Here is a 19499-nt window from a genome sequence, read left to right on the forward strand (position 1 = left end):
GCTGGTTTGGGAAAGCCCACTCAGCCGTGGGCTGGGTCCACCGTTTGGATTAGTGCAAGACCAAGCAGACCACTTGGCTGACCTGACGGCAGGCCCTAGATCATCCCTGAATTCATTCCTGTTTAAATTAGAGGGGATGTGAGGAAAGCGTCCCATCAGATTTAATAAGGGAGATGCCCACTTTGTAGCTTGTGTGGGCTGAGTACATTGCCAAGGCCAGGGGCTCCTTGCATTCGTCTGTGCCCTCAAAAGCAGCCTGGGTTCCACCCTCCCATCCCGCTCTGAAACTCCCAGGCAGGGAGAATTCTGGGCATGTCTCCAATTCCCCTCACATCAGCATCCTATACCAATGGCTGTGTGTGCCCCCATCATTTGTGTCTGAGAGAACTCATTCAGGGTGCCAACATTAAACTACTGGGTGAGCAGAGATGGGGGCTTATGTGAGAAGCATTAATAGCCAAGGGCTTCATTTGGTTTGCTGGCCTGTGATGCCCTAAAATTTTGGACTTCCCCAGATGTGGCAGTTAAAAGTGATCATGTTCCACACAGAAATGCTGTCAAGTTGAGCCAGAAGTATTTGCAAACTTGGCCAAAAAACGTCCAGGGGTGGTGAATCCACCCCAGCCCTCGATAACCTGTTCTGATGGTTAGTGGCCCTCACTGTTAAATCTGCACTTTAGTTCTAGGCTGAATTTGTCTAGTTTCAGCTTCCAGCTAGTGGATCTTTGCTAGGTCTTTATCTGCTAGATTGAAAAGACCTCTGTGAAATGTTCATTCCCCCTATCAGTACTTCTAGGCTGACCAAGTTGCCTCTATCACTACAAGGCAGGCTTTCTAATTCTCGAATCATTCTTGTGGTTCTTCTCCAAACCCTCTCCAGAATTGTGGACTCCAGAACTGGACACAGTATTCCAGCGCTGTTTGCACCAGTGCCAGCTACAGAGGGAATAAAACCTCTCTATTCCTACAAGAGATTCTCCTGTTCAAACAGCCAAGGATCACATTAGCCCTTTTGGCTGGACCACTACACTAAGAGCTCCTACTCAGTTGATTATCCTTCTGCCCCCAGGTTTTCAAAGTCACTGTTTCCTAAGGTAATTGAAATGTAATTCTAGCCACTCCCATTGGTGCTGAGAGTTTGGGCCCATGGGGCCAGTAACTTGTTGGAGAAAAGATACAGGACGTTTCAGGTGCAGAATTTATTTGAATTTGTCCTTTTGTGCAAATTTTTCTCCTCAAAAGCTGCCTCCCCCATCTCTGGTTACCATAAATAGAGAAGTGGGAGCATAACAGGCAAACTCTTTTCTGCTGAGTTCTGGCAGGGAGAGTGCAGGGGAGAGACTGTGCAGAAAGAGGCCTGTTCTAGAGAATGAGACTGATCAGTGGAAGAGCTGAGCTTATCTGGACCAAGGTGTGTGTGTGTGGGGGGGGGTTTCAAAGCAGCAGGAGGTTAATTTAGAACTGGATGGTGGAATGAACAGGGTCAGTCAAGGCAGGGGGGAGAAATACTGTCTCAGTTCATCCCATAAGAAGGAGCTATTCTGGGAGGCAGTCTGGGGAGTCACCATCGCATAAGGCAAGCAGAGAGGGCAGAGCTGCAGGCAGCTGGGGCTCAGAGGAGCAGAAGATGGGGAACTCAGCAAAGGGGGAGCGGGGTGAGAGGGTCTCTTCTCTCCCAGGTTACCACGGGGAGGGTTACCATGGTAACAAAAAGCAAACAGTTTTCACTTGGATTCATTGTATTGTTCCAAATGCAGGTTGTTTGACTTGGCCAGCTCCGGTGGAGGCAGCAGCCTTGTCATGGATATTTCCTCTTCTGTTTCTCAGCTGGATCGACTAGGATGACTAGGCCACCCCAGCAAGCGAGACCTAAGGGGGAACAGAAGAAGTCAGGGGATGACAGTGTGGAACTGACCCCCATGACGATCCCAGGAACTTAAAGCAGGTGGTCACCAGGCGGGTTATAGTTTCCATGGAGATGAGGACTTGATGGGTCATGATCCCAAATGCTCCCTAAAGCCAGCGTGACCCTTCCCCTAGAAGTAGGGGGTGGGGGCCCATGGAAGTCACCCTAACCCCTCTGTGACCTGGGGCCCCTTGGCCAAGCTCCCATTTGCCCCAACTTCAGTGATTGCCCCTCCCCCCCAGGCTGCACTGCCCCTAATGGAGTGATGGGCCTGGCTGCTCCCATGCAGCTTGTGTGACCCTTGACCTTAGGATGAGTCCGAGGTCAATGACGTCATAGATCCCTGACGGCCAATACGAGCCGCGACCGCAGCACTCACTGGCGGGTGCCATGGAGCTGGGGGTCACGCGCTGCCCGCTCCTGACCCCGCCGTAACCCCTGACGCGCGCGCACTCACTCACTGGCGGCGAAGACGACCTGGAAGACGTTCCATAGGGCGGGGGCGATGCCCCGGGCCTCGGCCCTGCGCGAGCCCAAATAGACCCAGCAGCCGGCCCCGATCAGCCCCGCCCCGGACAGCGCGCGGCAGCTCCAGCAGCCCCCGAACAGCGGCTTCTGGGGGGGCGCGGCCTTCTCGGGCCGCTCCGGGGCCTTTGACATGGCGGTGGGCTCAGGAGGAGGAGGAAGCCGGTTCCCAAGATGGCGGCGCCCATTGGGGAACCGGAAATACGGATACCGGAAGTTCCCTCAGATAGCCAGAAAACGGGAAGTACAAACATTTGCACCACCGCAAAACCAGGCCCCCGGAAGTAGTGACCCAGCCCATTGGGGGCCCGGGAGCGGAAGGAGAAGCGCGTCCTGTGAGCGCGCTGTGTCAGAGCGTTTAGTGTCCGCCTGCCAACGTCGTCCACTCGCTGATAGTTCCGAGCTCTGAAGACCCTGTCCCCACCCCAAGCTCTTCCGTCCAGCGCCCCCTCGGGCAGACCAGGCAAGAGACAGTCGCCCCTCCTGGGACAGCTGCCATTGCCTCTAGCAGAGCTGGAGCCCAGCCTGTGCTGCAGGAAGGATCCGAGCTGGGTCCCCATGACAAGCCCTTTGTGTGGTGAGGTAGAACCATGACACATACCCAGGTCCAGCCCAGCCCCACAGTCATCTGGGATTAGGGCTGTGGCTGGGGGATAGCTCCTGCTACTCCAGTCCCAGCCTCTCCCAGCAAGGTGCTATGGGGAGCACAGGCTACAGTTGGAAGGACTTTGCCCTTTTTAATAGTGTATATTATTGATACAGTTCCCACCCTTTGCTGGGATTATCCTATACATAATCAAAATTGGCTCCTTCCGAACAGTCTGAATTGATGAGAGAAGGGGGCACAAAGCAACAGAAGACTTAAGTAGTTTAGTTATTTATATAAAAATCTCTGTTAATTGTATTAACTATTTCAGAGTTACCATTATTTCCTTGTATTGCAGTAGCACCTATTCTGCTGCATTCAGGTTCTTATACAGCCCTACTCTCTGTGGTATCTGAGTCCTTTTCCAATGATGCATTAAGTGACATGACTAACATTTGTCACATGTGGGTTGTTCTTTCTTCTAGGAGGAGTGAGGGGGATTTTTTACTGCTAGCATTATGGTTGTTTTTTTGAGATGATAAATTCTATTCTATGTGATCATGTTAACAAAGGCAGGTTGACGAAGCGGCCCTGTCCCTTGGAGCAGAAGGTGATATGGTTTGGGTTGGTTCTTAGTTCCTGAGGGAATTTATTACAGTCTGGGACCAGTCCCCAGGGAAGTGCTGTCTCCAACACAGACAAACTGATGGCAGAAAGTTTTGTTGTGCCTGAGGAGCAGAGTGCTCTGCTCTTCTTGTCCTGGAGCTTTAGGTAGCTTGGGCTCAGCCATGGAGCACCTTGAAGATAAGAACCAGGCCTTGAGTTTGACTTGATCTCCTATGGGAAGCTAGCATAAAAGGCCCTATTGTGTTCCAGGAATCCCAGGATGTGACAGCTGAAGGCCCCTCCTCCAACCTAAAGGGAGAACCCACTGGGCCTGGGACTCAACTGATTACAAGGGACAAGAAATGAAAAAACAGGAACAGCAGTGGGGGGTCAAAGGGTCAGACACAGGGAATCTGATGGGAACACCAAGCAGAGAACCCCGAACAGCACCCACTGCTCCTCAAAAGTGGCTAGAGAGCCCACGGACGCTGCCCAGAAGAACTCTGCCCAGATGTGTGAACAGATGGAGGAACGGAAATAGGTCTCACAGTGACAGAGCACCTCCTCATTCAAAATCCTCCCTGTGGTGTTATAAATGGCCACTTTGGCCAATACTAGGAGGAGGCTGATGAGGTTTCGCAACTTTGTGGAGCCATGGATAGCGTGTGCACATATCAGAAGACATGGGGAGACGTGCAGCCAGAACCTTAGGAGAAGGTTCTAGAGGAGCTGGAACAAGGGCTGCAGCCTGGCGCACTCCATATCGATATGTGCTAGGATCTCCCTCAGACCGCAGAAGGGGCAGGTGTCAGGGAGGGGATGAACCGTGCCAGGTAGACGCCCATGCTCACAGTTCTATGAAGGAGCTGCCAGCTGATATTCCCTATGGGCTATGACACCAGGGTGGAATAGAGGCCTCACCTTCAACAGATGGCAAAAAGTCCTATCACTTAGTGTTAGGGTGGGACACGAGGGTGAGGAAATGGAGAGTATGGAGCATGGGTGTATACAGATGTGCCCTCGGTATGGTTCAGAAACAAACTGGCTACAAGTCTTGCAAGCAACTCAGGGTATGCAGAGGGGCGGCTGGGGGTGCTCGCAGTGCAGGTGAAAAGGTCTGGAGGTGAGGGGTGGGCAGGGAGCATGCTTCTGCAGGACCCGCACACAATAAACCTGAGAGACAAGCAGAAAGACAACCCTCACTTTCTGGAGTATCTGCTGGGGGGTTCAAAGGTTGGAGAGCCCCATGTGCTGACTAAGCACCTGGGGATCCACCCAGCCCTCCCAGTGGTAGTCCAGTTGTCTCCGCTTCTGGTGTGCATAGAGGGCAGGAGGCAGGTGTGATACACTCATGGTAGCCTGTGCTGCTGAGAATAGGCACTGCAACATTCTCTACATCTAGAAACTCTCCTCAGGGACCTATAGGAAAGAGCTTATCCCTGTCCTAAAGAATACACAATTCCAGTATACCATGAGCGGTGGATACACCAAACTGATGACAGGAAGCATAAAGAGACAATTATTTAATGTTTCTCTTGTGGGAGGCCAACCAAACCAGGATCCTGCTGTGCTGGGGGCTATAAAGACTTGGAGCAAATGACGAACCCTATCCCCAAAGATCTTGCAAAAGTCAAGCCCTCACAGGGTGATAAGGCAAAGCAGAAGACTAGGAACGGTGGAGAAACAACAGTATCAGCCTGTGCAGCTTTTAGCATCCTGGGAGGAGCACCTACACCCTATTAGCTGCCTGGATGTTATCAAAATTCAGTTCTGTGGGAGCACTGATTAGCACAAGAGGCAGCAACCACCGTGCACCACCTGCCTTAACCACAGTAACAAACCAGGTTGCCAGGTCAGTTTATTAAAGGTCTGAAAATGCTTCAACTACAGCAGGGGGAAAGGATCTGCATAGCCCTATACCCCGTGGGTGTGACAGATGCTCCCTCAGTAGCTTTGTGGTCACTGATCATTACAGCTGCTGCTGACAGCCAGAGAATGTCCATCCCATTCTGGCCGGTGGGAGGTCACAGGCTGCAGCAGGGATGGAGAATATGGCCTACACATCCACCTCTGGGGGGGAGGGGATCTCTCTCAATACCAGATGCCTTGGCCCCCATTTTGGAGGGGGTGCTCAGGTGTTACTTGCGCCAGGGTGTCTGTCTCAAGGCCACATTCTCATTTGTTTCAGCTGCCTCTTTGATCGCTGCCATTACCAGCTCATTCTGGTGTCGCCTCTCTGCCCACTGTAGGGGGTTTCTCTCCAGCTCCTGAGGCAACAACAAAGAATGGTCAGGTGAGGTGGGGGGGGGGGGGGGCGGTTGGTAGTTTCTAGACCTCCCCCTTTTCCCTGAAAGGAGACAGGCCAGTCTGGACCAGCAGCAGTTTCAGTTCCTTTCTTTCTCTCCAGAAAGGAGCCATGGATGGTTTCACAGACCCCGGGATCCCTCAGGGGGTAGTTTCCAGGCCCCCTCCCCACGTGACCCATCCCAGGGGGTTGTTTCCAGGTCCCCCAACCTTGGCTAACTCCTGCCTGAGCTGCTCCCGCGGCGTTGCCAGCGCCAAGAGCACGACTCCCAGCCCCGTGGTCCCAGCCACCATCAGGCCCCCCAGCACCAGGCGTCCTAAGAGCACCATAGCGCCCGAGCTTGGGCTGAGATAAGAGGAGCTCGCAAGTCGCCGGGGGGGACGGTCTGCGACTGCGTAACCATAGAGAGTGGGGGAGGTAGCCGGGCAGAGCGTCCCGCCCTTCTACTGTGTTCGTGCTACCATAGAGGGGTGGTGAGGGCCATAGAGAGCGCGTTGCGCTATGGACAGAGTGCCTCCTCCTGTTAGTAGAGAGAGAGAGAGAGACACGGTGGGTGGGAACGTTCGATTTCCGCTACCATAGAAAGCAGGTGCTGGTGTGGGCCAGACCGTCCTTGCAACCATAGAGAAGAGCTCAGAGGATTTGCGCTTCTGCTGAAGTGGCGCTGCAGAGCCGGGCCGGGCGGAGTCAGGGCCACCGAAGAGCTCGCTGGGGCTGTGCAATGGAGGGGGTGTGGCTGGGGGCTCCAGGCTGCTCCCCAGTGCCAGCCCCCAGCTCCCCAAACGAGCTGGTCTCCTGCGAGGGCGGGGGGGCAGCTTTCCCTGCGCAGGCAGCCCCCGCTGGCGAGGCACAGAGCGGTCAGTCCCTGTGGGGAGGGGTGGGAGGTAGGTGCGGGAGTCTCGCTCTGCCCAGGCTACTCCCATGTTTGGCACCCACAGAGGCTTAGTTCCTGAACCCTCCCTCCCCCACCTCTCCCACTGTCCCCTTCCCCCCCTCCCCCACCTCTCCCTAGCACTGGACCTCCCCAGTCCAAGCTTCCCTCTGAGACACCCCTGTGACCCTTCCGTGCCCAGGGCAGCCACCTGAGAATGCCAAGGGCAGGGTAGGCTGTAAAAGGAGAGCAGATTCTGCCAGCACTGGTGGATGACACTGAAGTCAGACTTCCCAACCAACCACGAACATCTTCTGATTCCCCCAAACCAGTTATCAAGAAACTGGTATAGAAATACACACAGCCCCCTTTACTGCATTCCAGTCTCTGGCTCCCAATCAGCCACTAGTCCAGTAAAGAGACCAGTTATTTAAACTTTATGTTCTTTACTAAAAAGGTTCCATCTGATGCTGAAGAGTCAGCCACAGCACCAGATCAATATAAGTTTGGATCTTACCCAAAATATCACGCTGCCAGCCAATCCTTTAGTAACTAAAATTAAAGATTTATTATAAAAGAAACAAACTATAAGAGAAATGTTAAAGGATTAGGGCAATCAGATACATATGAGTGATTTGAAACTCGATATACATCAGGTTTCTAGAAGAATTCTGGAGTTTGCAGGCTTGTATAGCCCTCTGGTATACATCCAGTACTTGAATGGGTCTCAGTCCTTTGTTTCACAGCTTCAGTTCAGTTGTAGATTAACTGATCCAGATGTAGGTTGGTAGCTGTAGCTGAATCCCGACTGAAAGACAAAGTGGATTCCCCAGGCCTCTGCCTTATATACCTCCTGGCCCTCACCATGCTGTTTGTGAAGTTTTACAAGAACTAAAATGGAGTCCAGAGTCACATGGGTCAGTCCTGGTGCCTCATCAGGTATATCCCTGGCCTCTCCCCCTGGGCCCTGGGCACCTGGGAATGTCTTAATGGGCCATTAAGCAGGTTATTGTTCTGCAGCCATCTTATCTGCACAATTTGAAATGCTGATATATCAAACATATCCATAACTTCCATCTCACATATAACACATGAACATAAACATCATCTTACTTAGCACATTATAGCCTTTCTAACAGTACCTGACATATCTCACATGAATTATTATAAAATAACAATGAGATCTGTTGCACTTTAAAGACTAACAAATTTAATATTTGCAGACATAAGCTTTCGAGAGACTTCAGCTCTCTTCTTCAGATGCAGTAATACAGAAAATGGGTAACACAGAGGCATCTTATAGATATCCAGGTGCATTGAGAACAATGTGGGAGGTGGAGTCCGGTACTTAAGACCTAATGATGACCATTGAGTAGGAGGTGAGAATGGGTGAGCAAAGTAATTTACCTTCAGTAGTGAGAGAGCCACTCCGAGTCTCTGTTTAAACCCAGTTTGAATGTGTCAAGTTTGCAGATCATTTCTAACTCAGCAGTTTCTCTTTGAAGTCTGTTTTGGAGTTTTTTTGGAGAAGTACAGCAACTTTCAGGTCAGAGACAGAATGCCCTGGGGAATTAAAGTGTTCTCCCACGGGTTTATGGATGTTGTTATTTTTTGTGTCTGATTTATGTCCATTTATCCTTGTGCGTAGTGATAGTCCAGTTTGGCCAATGTACATGGTAGAGGGGCATTGCTGGCACATGATGGCATATATAACATTAGTGGATATGCAGGTGAATGAGCCCCTTATGGTGTGATTGATGTGGTTAGGACCAGTGGTGATGTCATTAGAGACAATGTGTGGGCAGAGCTGACAATGGGGTTTGTTGCAGGGATAGGTTCCTGGGTAGGATTTTTTGTAGGGTGTATGGTTGCTGGTGAGTATTTGCTTCAGGTTGGGGGGCTGTCTGTAAGCCAGGATGGGTCTGCCGCCCAGTGCCTGAGCGAGAGATGGATCATCTGCTAGGATAGGTTGTAGATCTTTAATGATGTGCTGGAGAGATTTTAGCTGGGAACTGTAGGTGATGACCAGTGGGGTTCTGTTGTTTTCTTTGTTGGGTCTGTCCTGTAGTAGGTGACTTCTAGGTGCCCGTCTGGCTCTGTCAATTTGTTTCTTTACTTCTCCAGGTGGGTATTGTAGTTTTAGGAATGTTTCATAGAGATCCTGTAGGTGTTTGTCTCTGTCTAAGGGATCAGAGCAAATGATTTTGACATATTGATGTTAAACAATATAACAAATCTCCCCCTCCCCCCCCCCCCCGCCAACCAGCGTGACAACCCCTATGCTCCCTACATCAGGGGTCCGCTCTGGTCTGCATTATTGGGCGGTGTGCGAGAGAGATAGGAAGGAATCAAAGGGATTTCCCTTGATCAATCCTGGGCTCTGTCTGTTGTAGTATCTCTCCACTGGCTGAGGGAATTTGTGCCATGGTCCTCTTGGGGAAGCATCCTTGCCACCTGTAAGTGGGAGCAGGGGGCAACCAGCCTTCTGGATGTGCTCCACAGTGCCCTGTCTAACCTGCCCAGAGGCACGGCTTGTTGCCCCAATCCCGTTAAGAGCCCTTTAAACGTTGACAGCCATGTAATCAGCCCAGTTTAGACCTCACATAACAGAGAAATGGGGTCATGGGAGCGGGGGGGGGGGGGGGGACACGACTGGCAGCTGGACAAAGCTTGGAGTGGGGGTGGGGCCTTTCCAGGGGCTCTGAGTGCCCTGGTCTTTGCTCCATGGCTGCCAAATTAATCCAGTCCTGACCTGACCCAGTTCATGGTGAAAGCCAGCCTGTGTCAATAGCATCTGCTGACTCCATTTCCCCTTCCCCCAGTGGTTGGAGCAGCCCCGGGGACCCAGTGCCCATACCCCTTAGCTGGGGTGCATCAGCTTCATGGCAGAAGCTGAGAAGCTCCTGGCTCCCTCACCTCCAGGTCAGCCAGTTAGCTGCTTGGGCAGTTTCTGGGAGCTCACTAGATGATTAACTGGAGCCCTGATTCCAACCCTCCCCTCACGTATCTGTGGCCTGGGAAGACTCCTGTCCAGGGCAGCAGCTGCCCCATCACCACTCACTGCCTTTCAAGCGTCTTCCCTGATCTGGCCTGGCTGGGGGCTCCCACCTCAGTCTGTAGGTGCAGGGGATGGGAACATCTCCCTGGAGCAGGCAGCCCAAATAGTGTGTGTGCAGGGTGGAGCCCAGGGCTGGGAGTGCGGGTGGGGGAGGTCCAAGAGAAGAGCACTCTCCCTGGGGTTGGGGTACTGAGTGCAGGGGGGATCCCAGGACTGGAAGTACAGGGGGGCCAACAGGGGTGTTTTTGCCAGGTTGGGGGGTGGGGCACTGACAGTGCAGGGGGGTCCCAGCAAGGAGCACTGACTGGGGGAACCCTGCCCCACATCTTTTTATCTCAGCCCTCCCCCTGCCCCACCCAGGCACTGTGGGGCTGTTGTGCTCATGGGATTAGCCGGGTGTCAGAACAAAGCGCTTATGGCGCCTGGAGCATCTGTCAGCTCCCTGCCCTGGGGCTGCTGGGCGCTGTAATCCCTGCACACCCTGGGATGGTCCAGGGCAGCGCCTGATGGTGAGTGACCGACCGAGGTGCTGAGCGGGGCTAAGGTGGGGGATGCAGCCCAGGCACGGACTCCCTCTGTTCCCACAGTGGGGCTGACCAGGGGGTAAGGGGTGATAGTCCAGCAGAAGTGGGGAGATGACCCCTCACAAAGGTTGGGGGTATCACAGTCAGAGGCTCTTTGGGCAGGGAAATGCCGCCCTCGGGGGGAGGGCTGACAGCTCTCATGGGAGGGGACGTTGTGGGGCTGGGGATCCGGACAGAGGAAGGACCGGGAGCCCCAGCGAATGTGTGTTGATGTCTGTGTGAAGGACCTGAGTTCCCAGTGCAGAGATGTCTGAAGGGCCCAGGTCCTGGGAAATAGACATGGGTCATAACCCTGGCTGGATGGGGGAAGGAGATGGGGCCATTCCTGGCCCTGACCCCCCAGTTTCTACCCCAGCATTGCCATAGCTGAGGGGACTCTGGATTGTGGGGGTGCCCAAGCTCATGCAGCCCTGAACCCTGGTCTGCAGTCCATCCAGCTATCCATGGCGACCTCAGGGCGGAACAGCCTGGCCCGGCCCCACAGCACTGACCAGGAGATGCAATGGCTGTCAGAAGCGAGAAGAAGCCTCACCCGGATAGAGCCCCCCCCACAGAGTCAGGTGAGATACCCTCTTCCTGGGACAGAGCCCCCCAGGACAAAGCCTCCTGCGCTGCTGCCCCCACCTTCCATGGATCAGATCCCGTCCCCCCCATCCTCATATCAGGGCTCTACTGCCCAGCATCCTGCCCCTCCCTGCACTATTTCTGGTCCTTGGGCAGCCAGGCTGCCCCAGCACCCAAACCAACCCCATTATCCTCTGTGCCCAGTTCCTCCGGGAGCCATGCGAGATGGGCAGAGATGCCCCTGGGGGGCTGTGTGAGGGGCAGTGCAAAAGTCCCCCAGAGGAGATGTGTGAGGATCCCCCCAGGGAGCCGTGCGAGGTGGCGAGTGTGAAGCATGAGGACACCCCTCCCTGGGAGTCATGCAGGGATCTCCCCACGGAGCCATGTGAAGGGCTGTGCGAGGAGATGTGCAAAGATCCTCCCGCCAGGACACCATGCGAGGGCCCCCTTGGAAGTGCTGTGCAGGGGCAGGCACGGCTGCCGTCCATCGTGGTGGAGCCCACAGAGGCGGGTGAGGTGGAGAGCGGGGAGCTGCGCTGGCCCCCAGATGACTTCCTGCTGCTGGAGAGCGAGGATGAGCTCTTCACCGATGAAGAGGAGCAAACAGCAGGGCCAGGACCCGGTGAGTCTGGGGGGCAGGGAAGGGCCACAGCCCAGAGAATCTGGGGGCAGAACTGGGGCACAGAAAGAGCCCCTTGCTCTGCAGGCACCTTAGGATCTGGGCTTCTCCAGCCTCCATGGTGAGAGAGCCCCAGTGGGAGGGGGCTGTGGCCCCATAAAACTCTGGGGTGGGGTGGGGGTGAGGAGTGTGCTACAGGAGCCACTCTCCCATTCAGTGTGTCTATGGGGCCATCAGGGGATTGGGTGTGGCTGTGGTGTTGTCAGTGCTCTCCATCTCCATGCAGCAGCTCAGAGTCAGCCATGGTCAAGCTGCGACGGGGGTGTGGAGGGGATGGAGCTGGCTGCCGGGCCTGGGGGTGCTGGGGCATTGAGGGAAGCTGCTGGAGGAGGCAAAATAGGGTGTGGGGTGAGGGCTTGTCAGCCCCTGGAAATGTACCAAAATAGCTCCTCAGAAATTCTGCAGTGAGAGGGCCTTGATCCTGCTTAGCTCAATCCACTGCCAGTGTCCACATGGGGCTTATCCCAAAATAGCGAGTTGGTCAATTGCCAAGTGCAGACAAGCCCTGTTCCTCCCCATATATCCATGGCCCAGGGTCTCCTGTGCCTTCCTAGTCCGGTGCCCCGTTGGTTGGTGTGTCCAAGGGTGGCCGGCTTAGTGTGTAGACATAGTAGCAGATGCCACCACTGTGCCCGATCTCCTGCACTGTCACGCCAGCCCCCCCGGCCTGCTCCAGGAAAGGGATCCTGGCATCCGGGTCCTCATCTGAGAACTGCAGCAGACTGCCCCCAGGGTACAGGACCCGCAGACACTCAGCCACTAGCTGCCTAGCCTGGCCTGGCCCCTGGGGGCAGCGCAGAAGTGAATCGCACGTGCCCTTGTCCAGCACCAGGTGGAAGGAACCATCCCCAAAGTCAGTCCCCTCAAGGTCAGTGGCATCAGCCACATGGAGGTGAAGCTGGGAGAGGGGGTGTCGGGGTGGGGGGACCTTCCGGAGCAGCCGGCGCAGAGATCTGATGGCCACAGGAGACATGTCCACACAGGAGATGTGCACAGGGTGTGGGGAGTCCTGGTACAAGCCCAGGCCCAGGTCCGAAGTGCCACAGCCCACATCCAGCACCCGAGTGGGAGTAGGTTCAGGGGAGCTCCACCTCTGAAGGGCTGGGAGCAAAAACCCAGAGATGGTTGAGTAGCTGAAGAACCAGTCGAAATGGCTGGGAGTGCTGGCTGTGTCCCGCTGCGCGTAGAAGTGGTCCCATGTGCTGGGCTGGGCCATGCCATGGAGCAGGTCATCTGGGGGGAGGAAGGAGGGGTCAGTCTACAGGCTGGGGGATCCCAGCAGGGCCCATGGGGATGGGTCTGGACTACTATAGACCCTGGCTGATTGATAGTCTCAGCTCAGGCCCAGGCTGGGGGGAACCCAGCCCTGTGGAGTTATGATGGATGGGGCCATGTCTCTGCAGGGCTGGGGGCCACAAGCACGCTCCTGGCCCTTGCTGTCATGCGGACTCTCCTTGAGTGGCTGGGTGATGCAGTGGGTGCAACCCCCCACGGAGCCCTCAGCGTCGGGGACACAGGCTGCACCTGCGGACGTGGTAAGTGGGACTGACTGCTCCATTTCCAGGGCTGCGAGCCGCCCCCCCCCCCCAACTTTCCCACGGTGCCGGGGCCCTCTCCCCCGTCTGAGGCTATCTCCCCCGTCTGAGGCCCCCCAGGGGCTCTGACTGCCCCCCGTGACACCCCCCGTCCCTGCCGGGGGATCCTGCACCCACTGATGGACCCCCCCCTCCACCCATCCGTGGGGAGAACTGGCACCCACCTGCCCAGGAGCAGAGCGGCCGGAGCAAGATCCCCAGGGCCGGGCTGCCCCGCGGGGGAAACAGCAGCCGCCGCCCTGCCATTGCACCCGGCTGTGCTGCTCCGCCCGGGGCCCACGGGCTGGGCTGGCGCCAAGGGACCAGAGAAGGGCGCGGACCGCGACGACACCCGGCCAGCGCCACCCCCACCCGCCCAAGCCGAGCGAGCGCCTCCCTCCCGCACGCGGGGGCAGGGCTTTGGCTCCGCCCTCCCCTGCCGTAACTCGGGCATGCGCAGTCACCTGCCAGCCGCTGCCCCTGCGAGGGTAAGCACAGAGGCCCCGCCCCGTGACAGCTGGGGACAGGAGAAGGGAGAGCCAGGCCAGCGCTGAAGCTTTGCTCAGTGAGCAGCAGCGAGGCTGGGTCCTGGGGCCAGAAGCCAGGCCTCCTGCTCTCTGCCCCACAGCACTGGCGCCCCTCAGCACGTGTGTGGCTCACGGCCTGAAAGGAGGGTTTTGCTCCACAGGGATATTCTCCATTCCCCTCTCCTCGCCACCACAAGGTCTCAAGGCAGAAGCAGCTGACCCCAGCCACCACTTTAACCTGAGCCCCCCACACCCCATCCCTCTCCCCCGTGCCGAATGAAGACACAGCAGGAACTCCATCCAAGACTTTATTAGCACAGAGCACACTCCGCTTTAGTGCCACGTGTTCAGATCACTCCTCCCCAGCACTTACCGCAGGAGCCTGAGAGCTGCTTTGCCCCCTTACAGTCTCAGAAGAGTTAAATGAGGGGGGGTGGGGAGAGAGGAGTGGGGACTTACCCAAATCACCCAGCAGCAAAGCAAGGCAGAGAACCAAGGCCTCTTAGGCTGCCTGACAGCCTAGGCAGTCCATCCAGTAGGCTGCACTGCCTCCTCTGCCCCAACCCCGCTCTAGTTCAAACTAAAGCAGGCCACCCCCATTTAAAAACAGCTTCACATAGCACTTGGCCTAACCGATTTAACTCCTCAAATTGAAACAAAATTGGTTAAACGCAAGTTAAGTCCCTCGGCCTACTCACTAAATTGTGCATGCAGATAAGCCCCCCAGGGTCATCTAAAGGGCCCCTCCTGTGTGTCATCTTTGACTCCGGCACTACCTCTTCCACACAGGGACCTAGGTCACATTTCCAAAAGGGTTAAGTGACTCAGAAGCCTAATAACCCATTTTCAAATTACTTGGGCACTTAAAAACCACTGTACCATTAATTCACGGGGGCTCAGCACCCCTACCCCCCCACATCAGTCCCCTGAGGGGTATTAATTCCACCCCTTTATGGAGCAGAACTGTGAGCCCAAACCGCATGGGCCAGCTGCAAACCAAGCAAGGTGTTATTGTTTGCATTAAGACTGCACTGGGCCAGGCACTGCAGAGGGGATGTGGTTCCCCAATCCCCACCCCAGGAGCTGACAGCCCCAGGCAGAGGAAGACATCCACAGCCGGCGCAGGAGCAGGGAATCTCAGCTGCCCTCGCTACAGTCTGTCTCCTGGCGCAGATCTAGAGAGAGGGTTGTTGCACTAGCCGCACCGCTCCTGCCCAGCCCAGGGCTCAGTGCACTCTGGCGGCAGGAGCAGGGCAAAGTCCTCGGGCCGTCGGGAGCCTGAGAAGGAAGAAGAGATTCATAGAAATCCCTGCTTTAAACGTGCCCGCCCGGTCACCAGGGCCAGCCTCGCCCCACCCCCTACGGCGGACTGACTTCACCCCCCCACCAGCCGGGAGAGCTGCCGAGCCCACGGGCCCCGAGCTGGACACCCAGCCGCGTGTCCCGGTGCTTGAGGATAGAACCAGCAGACGGGGAAGCCGCTGGCACCGAAGACAGAACACCGGGGGGATCCCCCTTCCTCTGCCTCCGGAGCATTACAGGGCCGGGCACCGCACCGCCCGGGCCTGCCAAGAAAAGGAGGCGCCGCCCTGGGCTTCCCCCAGCCCTAAGGACCCCTTCCCCGCCAGCCCCGTTCTGAGCGCCCCAGCCCCCACGCTAACCTCGCAGTCGGAGCCCACGCTGCACCCCACCGACTGCTGAGAGCCTGGGTGGGAGACTCGCTCCACGAGGCAGGCAGCTGAGACAGCGCGCGACGGCGACAGGACAGAGCAGGGTCAAAGAGGAGGGACGTCACTCGTCACGTGATCTAGTGCGCCACGGACTGCACCTTCGCTGTGACTGGCTAGCCGGCCGCCCAATCAGGGAGCTGCATTCGGCTCGACCCAATCAGAGACGCATGGCGAATTCAAATTCCCAGCGCGGGCGGGCGCAGGTGGGCCACGTGGCACTGGCTGGCGGGAGGCGGGAGGAACCAAGCGGAAAACAAGCGTCACTCCATTTTCACGTCACGTGGGGCGTAACCTTTCCGGAAGTGTGCGGGGCGGGGCCGGAGGAGACCAAGCTAAGGCCACACGTGGGTGCAGCATGGGGACCCCAGGAGGGAAAATCAACCGGCCCCGAACGGTGACTGAGAGCTGCCCCCCAGCCCTACCCCTAGGGTACCTCGCCTCTCCCCGCCAGGGGCCCTCCCGCTCCCCACTGCCCCGACCCCAGGGGGCTTCAACCCAGTCCTCCTGGGGCCGCCTCCGGGATCCCTCTCATGGCCTCACACCATCTCCTGGGGTCCTCGCCCTGGCCCCTCCATTGCCCCCGTCACTCATCCCAGCCTCCCCACTTGCGTCGTGCCCAGTCCTTCCTCAGATCCTCTTGGGCGGGTTCCCCCATCCGTGACCTTGTCTCTGAGATTCCTCCCCCTACTACACACTCCCTGATCCCTACTTCTGAACCCCGTGGTCCCCCTGAGACACCAGCCACGTTGCCCCTTTCCCCCATAGGTTTCTCTGATCTATGGTATTTCTACAGGGGTGAGCACCAGGCCCTCTGCTCCCTGCCTCCCCCAACCCAGTACAGAGACTGGGGCAACTCCACTGGGTGATGACTGAGCAGCATCTTCACAGGAGAATTTGCTGTGGGTTTCCCAGCTCATCCTGGGTTGAAAACGGGGTGGGGGCCATCAGTCCGCTTCCTACGCTTCCTATCCTGCCTTGTCATTTGCTAAGTGTTAGGGCCTGTGTTCTGTACCATTTTGCTGGGTCTCTGGCTTTGCGTCCTGTGCACCCCTTCTTCCCCTGGGGTTTTCCAGCCCATGGCTCCTCCAGGGGTGCTGCTGGTGCCAGGCAGGGGGTTAAGAGGCTTATGCTTTTCCTCCCTTAGGAGCTGAAGAAAAACCTCTTCAAAAGACGCCGGGTTTTAAGGAAAGAGAAAAGAAGGAAGCACCAGATCACAGGAGCTGTGGTGGATGAGGGGCTGATCACCATCCATCACCTGAAGAAGCGTGCGTGAGTCCCCCTAGAGAATCCAGATGCTGATTTGAGTCTAAAGCCAAGGGAAGGGCATTTAACCATCCCAGCTCAGAACAGGCTCAGCAGCCCCTAGAAACATCCAGGCCTCAACATCTCTTCAGCCACCTGGGTTCTGTCCCCAGCTTGGGGAGTGGAGTTTAGTTATTAGAGCAGGGGGGTCTGGGAGCCAAGGATCCTGGGTTTTGTTCCCAGCTCTGGGAAGGCAGTGGGATCTGTGTTTTTAAGATGCGGCTCTCCCTTTTACCATTGGACTCCAGTGAGCATCTGCAGGTGGGAGGTAGCAGTTATTGTTGGTTCAGCTGCTTTGCTTGGCTCATGTCTCTGGATGTAATATGGCTTTGGATCTCTCCCCACACAGTTCCAGCTCACGAGCCAACATCACTCTCTCAGGGAAGAAGCGGAGGAAGCTGAAGAAGCAGATCCGTCACACCGCCAAGGAGAAATCCAGCATGCAGGGTAACCCTTTCCTGGCTGTGACCAATGGGGATCTGGAGGAGGGTGTGTGTGGTCAGGGTGTTGTGATGGGTGAGTAACCCAAACAGGGCAGGTAAAGCTAAGAGCAGGGATGGAGAGTCTCTGCTCTGGAAGACGGGCAGAGATCAGATCCTGATGTCTTCTGGCTCCTAAAATCTCATGACACCCCACAATTCCCAGAACCTCCTGGAGCTTCCTGGCTAGTCCAGTGTCCATCGTGCTGGACTGGGCCACAGAAGGCTGGGATCGAATTCCTGCCTCCAGCAGACTCCCTGTATGGCTTTGGGGAAGTCACTCTAGGCCTCAGTTCCCAGTCTGTCAGATAGAGATAACTGTGCTTCCTTTCTCCCACCCTATTTAAATGGGAAGCAGGGACTATCTTTTGTCTGCGTGGTGTGTGGTACGATGGGGACCTCCCACATCAAAGCTGGACTCTGTGCAGTGTGACAAGGATTACACTACTATAATACACATACTAATGATTTTTCTTCTCTCTTGGGCAAAGTTGAAGCTGTGAAGCTGGCACAGACAAATAAAATGACCAGCAGCGGGAGGAGGAAGAAACCCGCAGCTTCCCAAGACGTGGAGATGAAGGAACCAGAGGCTGGGCCAGGACTGGACAGCTGAACCAACTGCTCCAAAGCTTGGAATCTACCCCACTCCTGCTTGCTGTGTTGGTGCTGCAGCTCTGTGACTTTCCAGCTTCCTTTCCAGGATTCTTGGGGCAGATGGTGTTTTGTTCTCATTCCCTTGGCTCTATTCTATGCCAGATCACTCGGCAAACGGGCAGCTCCCAACATCTCTGGCATCTACCTGCTTTGCTGGAGCTGAAGCAATACCAATTCCATCTATGTGGGAAATGAGTGGCCGAACTGGGGCTTTGATGTGTGACTTGAGGGTATCCTGTGAAATAAATAAAACCATGGCTGATCCCCCCGCGGGGCCAGAGGCACCTGGCATTTGAGCTTGTTTGCGCTGCTGCTTTTGGGGCTCTTTCACTGTGCTCCCTCCCCCACCCCCAGGTGATTGTGCTCAGCAAGGCATCTGTACATCAGGGTCGAGAAACAGAGCTTGGTTTATGGAAGGGGACAGTGGCCATGTGTGAAATGATGATAAGCTCCAAAGATTGTTCTCCCTTTGGCCAGCCCCTTGAGGGACAAGCAAGAGTGGGAGAGGCTTTCTTGGTAATGAATATTCCCCTCATGCTTGGTCTTTGGGAGGTAGGAAGTGAGCTGGGGTAGGTGGGTCTAAGGGCAGCGGTTGTGGTGGGTAATTCCTCCTCAGCTAACCGCTAGCCAGCAGGGGAGGGCTCCCTCTGGGACAGGGGGGCTGACTGTGCTGCAAGTGTCTCTAGGAAAGCTCCCAATTGCCTTAGTGCGGTTGTGAGTGGGTGCAGCAGGGAGCCTGTTCCCTTTGCTGGCTGAATGCTAGGGGAACCTTCCCCAGCTCCAGTTAGCAATGAGCAGGCTTAGGGAACGTGCTGAGTTTCATGCTGGTGTGATGGTTTCCTCTGCAGGAGGGGATGCTGTTTGGGTGCAGAGGGATCCTTTCAGATCATACAGTTAAGGGGTGAGGTGGAGTCCGGCTGAACTGGGGGAAGAGGCCAATGAAACTGTTACCTTACAGCTACTGCTTGCCTGCAGAGTCTGTACAAGGTGGTGGGTGTGGCTGAAACGTCATTGCTAGGGAAAAGAGGGGCCGATGTACTGTTACTGTCAGTAACAGAATCAGATTGGGTCAGGGCAGTGCCAAGATGTTGCCCTCTGAGCCTAGGGGCAGGATTGCCCAGCAGGCACAGCATGTTATGCACCATCTAAATCAGCAGGGATCTTGCTGCTGAAGAGTCTGGTGTCTCGCTACTGATGCATGAATGAGGCAGGACACAGGTCAGAAGGGGCCATATCAGTCCGCTCACAACCCCAGCCTTGCTCCTGCTCTCATTAAAGTCACGGACAAGTCTCCCATTGGGACAATAAAGTACATGCCTTTCCTCCTGTCCCCCATCTAGAGGGCAGACCCCTTGGCAGTATGTCCTGAGGTGCCTGGGGATGGGAGGCACCTACTGTGGCTGCTCCGGGGTACCAGAGGGGTTGCAGTGGCTGGAGGGAGGTAGGGCTGCCCTATTGGCTTCTGGACTGTCCCTCAGTTCCAGCCTTGCTGCCTGATCCAGCACTAGTGTTAGGTACAAGCTGTAACAAACCTTCCTGCTCCGTGGGA

The 19499-nt window shown here is 55.9% G+C and overlaps 3 protein-coding genes and 1 non-coding gene across 4 annotated transcripts; 1 reads left to right on the forward strand and 3 right to left on the reverse strand.

Moving 5' to 3' along the window:
• Positions 1-1446: 1446 nt before the first annotated feature.
• DMAC1 (distal membrane arm assembly component 1) lies at positions 1447-2631 on the reverse strand. The gene is made up of 2 exons (XM_067544422.1): positions 2368-2631; positions 1447-1869 (listed from the first exon to the last, which is right to left on the reverse strand). The coding sequence occupies exons 1-2, from the start codon at positions 2564-2566 to the stop codon at positions 1799-1801; spliced, it is 270 nt and encodes an 89-aa protein (XP_067400523.1). The 5' UTR covers positions 2567-2631; the 3' UTR covers positions 1447-1798.
• A 9575-nt stretch (positions 2632-12206) lies between these two features.
• CSKMT (citrate synthase lysine methyltransferase) lies at positions 12207-15576 on the reverse strand. Its single transcript, XM_067544423.1, has 3 exons — positions 15447-15576; positions 13444-15063; positions 12207-12917 (listed from the first exon to the last, which is right to left on the reverse strand). The coding sequence occupies exons 2-3, from the start codon at positions 13523-13525 to the stop codon at positions 12235-12237; spliced, it is 765 nt and encodes a 254-aa protein (XP_067400524.1). The 5' UTR covers positions 13526-15063; positions 15447-15576; the 3' UTR covers positions 12207-12234.
• LOC137150548 (small nucleolar RNA SNORA57) lies at positions 15222-15367 on the reverse strand. Its single transcript, XR_010919020.1, has one exon. It is a non-coding gene; the product is annotated as a small nucleolar RNA SNORA57 (small nucleolar RNA).
• A 190-nt stretch (positions 15577-15766) lies between the features above and the next one.
• CUNH11orf98 (chromosome unknown C11orf98 homolog) lies at positions 15767-19146 on the forward strand. Its single transcript, XM_067543856.1, has 4 exons — positions 15767-15909; positions 16660-16784; positions 17167-17264; positions 17788-19146. The coding sequence occupies exons 1-4, from the start codon at positions 15871-15873 to the stop codon at positions 17907-17909; spliced, it is 384 nt and encodes a 127-aa protein (XP_067399957.1). The 5' UTR covers positions 15767-15870; the 3' UTR covers positions 17910-19146.
• Positions 19147-19499: the final 353 nt, after the last annotated feature.

The sequence above is a fragment of the Emydura macquarii genome, unplaced genomic scaffold (genome assembly GCF_026122565.2).
Source record: "Emydura macquarii macquarii isolate MOO-44397 ecotype Brisbane River unplaced genomic scaffold, CSIRO-AGI_Emac_v2 contig_968, whole genome shotgun sequence".
Taxonomy (NCBI): domain Eukaryota; kingdom Metazoa; phylum Chordata; order Testudines; family Chelidae; genus Emydura; species Emydura macquarii.